Source organism: Otolemur garnettii, unplaced genomic scaffold, assembly GCF_000181295.1.
Source record: "Otolemur garnettii isolate 467f Iridium unplaced genomic scaffold, OtoGar3 scaffold00233, whole genome shotgun sequence".
In the NCBI taxonomy this organism is placed as follows: Eukaryota; Metazoa; Chordata; class Mammalia; order Primates; family Galagidae; genus Otolemur; species Otolemur garnettii.
The window spans coordinates 408,476-412,508 of record NW_003852628.1 but is presented as its reverse complement, the minus strand read 5'-3'; the positions used below and the strand labels follow the sequence as shown (position 1 = coordinate 412,508).

Genomic DNA, 4,033 nt, shown 5'->3' with positions numbered 1-4,033 from the left:
CCCTCACATTTGTAGATGGGTTTAACGGTGCAGGCAGTAGAGAGGGAGGAGGTGAGAGGAAAGGATTCGGGAAGGGGAGGAGGCACCTGGTGCATCTTGATGAGGAAGCAGTCAATGAAGTCCCGTGGGTTTTGGGGGTCAAGGGATGCTTCGTTGATCTTGACCTTGGAAGCAACAAAGTCCTTGAGCTCTTCTATTAGGTTGTAGATGTGATTATGTTTTCCTGGCAAATATTGCATGATTCCAGAGTACATGTCATATAGCTGTGGGAACCGGCAAAAGGGATTTGTCAGTGGTCAGCACCGGGACTAAGTGGAATCAGATAGCCGGGCTCAACATCTGGAGTTGGGTCTAAGAAGTGGTTGAGGCCCTTTTGCTTCTTGGACACTCAGTTATATTAAACAGCAGTTCCCCCTTACTGTGGCTTTACTTTCTATCGTTTCATTTACATTCAGACAATTATTTTATGAAGATACTATATAAAATAAAAGAGAGAGAGAGAGCGACCTAGCACAGTCATATAACTTAGTAGAGTATATTATAATTGATAAATTAAACTTTATCATAGATATGCATGTATAGGAAAAACTTAGCATATAGAGTACTTAGTACTATCCACAGTTTCAGGCATCCCCTGGGAGTCTTGGAACATATCCCTTGGGGATGGGGGGGGTCTACTGTACTTGAGTGGGGTATAAGAAGGTACTCAGTTAACTACTGGCAGCATGGGCACAGAGGCGGTTAGGTGGCACCTGTGCCCAGGGCGTGCTCATCTCAATGAAAGTCTCATTCATCAGCTGCAGCAGGCGCAAGAACTGCTTATCCTCATAGTCGAAGCGACTTCCGAAGACCACAGAACTGATGACATTGGAGACGGTGCGGCTCAGGAAGAAGGTGGGTTCGATGGGGGCACCTGGGTGGTAGAAATTGTGTTGGAAGCATTGATTAGGAAGAAGGGTGTGGAATCATTCTGTCATGGATTTGAGTCCAGCTGTGTTGCTTAATAGCATGTGTGAGGTACTTCATTTGTGTGTTTTGCATCTAGATTTCCCAATCGCAAATTGGTTTAGAAACTTTCATTCATTCACAAGGATTCACTATAATTATCCACATAAAATGTTTCCCAAAACAAGTGGTCTCTAAGGGTTCCACGTTAATTTTTTTTTCTTCTGTCTCTTTAGCTCAAGTGCAGACCATCATTTAACTTCCCACAGCCTCAAACTCCTGGGTTCAAAGTATTCTCTTGCCTCAGCCTCCTGAGTAGTTGGGACTAAAAGCAAACCACCAGACACAGCTAATTTCTATATTTTTAGTAGAGCTAGGTCTCACTCTTCTTCAGGCTGGTCTCAAACTCCTGAGCTCAAGCAATCCTCCTGCCTTTGCCTTCCAGAGTGCTAGGATTATAGGTCTGAGCCACTGTTCCTGGCCCATGTTAACTTGTAACATGAAACCTTGCTGGAAATCCCAATGAAACCTTAATATTTTCCATCCTTTCCTGTGCCAGAGCTTTCTCGCACCAAGGCCCATCTCCTCATGACTGGGCTTTCTGTAACCACCAGTCACCTAGTGTCTGCCCCCTTGTGGCCTCCTTACCCTTGGTCTTCCGGAATTCCTCCAGGAGGTAGCCAGCCTCTTCCTGGATCCTCTCCTCAATGCTCCGCTTACCCATCCCAAAGTCTCGAAGGATGGTCAGAGAGAAGCGTCTGAGAATCTTCCATCGATCTCCATTGGCCATAACTACACCTGCAAGACCTTAGTGTCAGGCTTCTGCCTGCCCTCCCCTTCCTGTGTTCAACTTTGTGCTAGACAATGATGGAGACAGACTATTAAACCTCTAGATACTATTGTCGAGGAAGTCCCTCTCAATCCTCCAGGCTCAATGAAGACACTAGTATTCCCTCTCTACAGACTAGACTGAGGTAGGAGAAAAGGGAATCGCTTTAGGAGTGATCGGAGGACAACAAAGAGAGTTCTTATAAAAAGGAAAAGTGGAACTGAATGAATAAATAAGTAAATGGATAAATTCATGGAAGCTAGAGGTAAGGATAGAATGCATCCAGAGTACTAATGTTAGTTTGTGAATAACACTTGGATTCTCTAGACATATGTACATATGTGTACACAGAAACTCACACTTCTACATCAATATGTCTAAAGAAAAAGAGTTACCATGTAGGAAGAAATATTTCAAAATCACCAAATGTATGCATTGGTTAGAGTCTCATTCCAATGCATTCCAACCATTATTTATCTGTCTCAAATCATTGATCCATTAAAGTTTCACCCACCTATGAAGTCTTTCATCCATCCAACCATCCATCAGACATTCCGCTCATAAACTCTTTCTTCTACTCATTAATCCACCAAAATAATTTCAGTTAATATCACTAATAGATGGATGATTTAATGAATGGGTAGATGAAAAGATGGATAGAGAAAAAGCAGTTTAATTTATAAATGTGTAGATAAAAGAATAAAAGCCATTCTATAGAAAAAATAATTAATACATGAGTTTTTATTAATTATTTATGGCTTAATGGACATGAAGAAGAAAAGGTGCAGGATAGATAGATGGAAAGAATGGGGTGAGCCTGCTGGAAAGTGAAGGATGTGGGTGTTCAGAGATGAATGTAATGGAAAAAGGGCTCTACCTCATAAAGGAGGCAGAGACCTATGGGAGAGGTATGTATATGTGTGTATGAAGATGGAAAGTAACATTGGCTATGAGGGTTTTAGGGGCTACAGAAAGAGTATCACTCAGTAATCTAAGAATAAGAAGAATAGAAGTGACCCAGAAAACACTCCAGGGACAGATAGCATGGATTCAATTTAAAGTGGATGCACCACTTGCTATGTGACAGAAGCTAACCTTTCTTGCCCACAGCTTTTTCATTTATAAGACAGTGTAATATTTCTCTGAAAGGAGTTGCTACAATAAAAATCCATGTAGAGTGATTATCAAAGAAAGTGGAACGTGAGGAGTACGTCATAATCATTTGTTTTTATTGTTGTTGTTGCTACCTACCATGACCTTGGAAGTTTTGCTCTATTGTAGCCAATTCTCCACGGCCACTGAACTCATCTCCTTGGTCTACCAGAGCTTCCTTCACTGCTTTATGTCCACATAACACAACCACTGGCCGGGGGCCCATGTACACAGTGAACACGGGGCCATATTTCTCCCTGAGCTGGGAGTGAAGGAAGACATAAGAGGAGGTGTTAATCAGAATACCAAATATAGACAAATCAAGGGTTTTAGGGGATGGAGACTTCAGAGTGATATAAATGTGGGAATCATGAATAAAGCTAACCTCTGGGCTTGGGAATCCTACTACTGGGAAAGGGGCACAGAAATCTTGGGTCCTGTGATCTTGGGCGAGAACCCACCAACACTTCCTGAAAGACTTAGATACCTCATCTGTAAAATATTAAACCTGGATTAGAGGTATTCCAAGACTCATGCTTCCCCCTGAAATGTTACATTTCTCAAATGTTTCAATTTCATGACACTAAGTCTCAAAGCTCTAAGACAACCTGAGGTCAAGGGTCCTTACAGTCCTTAGATTGTGAGAGTCTTATTTCAATGCTCTAGGAATTTTTGCTTCCAAATTTTACAATTCTGGAATTGAAGGATGCTAGGATTTGGCAAGTCTGTGTTTCTAAGAGTCTATTTTTGATATGCCATGAGATTGCATGTGTATCCAGCATTATTTCCTTCCAACCATAAGAGAGGAGACTCACCTTCATGAAAGACTGAAATGTGGCATCAGGGCGAACTTGTAGCAGGTTCCCCAGGAAAGGTATTGGTGTGGGACCTGGGGGAAGCTTTCCCCCCTTGTTGATTCGTTTCCAGACAAGAATGATGGTCAGACAAGTCAAGCAGAGTTCCAGAAAGATGGTCAAGGCTCCTCCCAGCTCCATGGTGGTAACAGGCCAAAGGGTTGTATCTGGGTGCCGGATCCTGCCTAAATAGGTTCTGGGAGATCAGCTTATACAGAAATCTGAATACCCTGGGACTCAAATATTCTGGGCA

At 42.5% G+C, this 4,033-nt stretch overlaps 1 protein-coding gene across 1 annotated transcript in view; it reads right to left on the bottom strand.

Annotated features, from left to right (window-relative positions):
* LOC100952799 (cytochrome P450 2G1-like) overlaps positions 1–4,033 on the bottom strand; it is a 7,946-nt gene extending 3,913 nt beyond the window's left edge. Inside the window, exons 1-5 of the mRNA XM_023508244.1 lie at positions 3,742–4,033; positions 3,026–3,188; positions 1,594–1,743; positions 753–913; positions 27–263 (exon numbers count right to left, since the gene is read on the bottom strand). Of these exons, the coding sequence (XP_023364012.1) occupies positions 27–263; positions 753–913; positions 1,594–1,743; positions 3,026–3,188; positions 3,742–3,921 (891 nt within the window). The 5' untranslated portion in view covers positions 3,922–4,033. The remainder of the gene's footprint in view (positions 1–26; positions 264–752; positions 914–1,593; positions 1,744–3,025; positions 3,189–3,741) is intronic.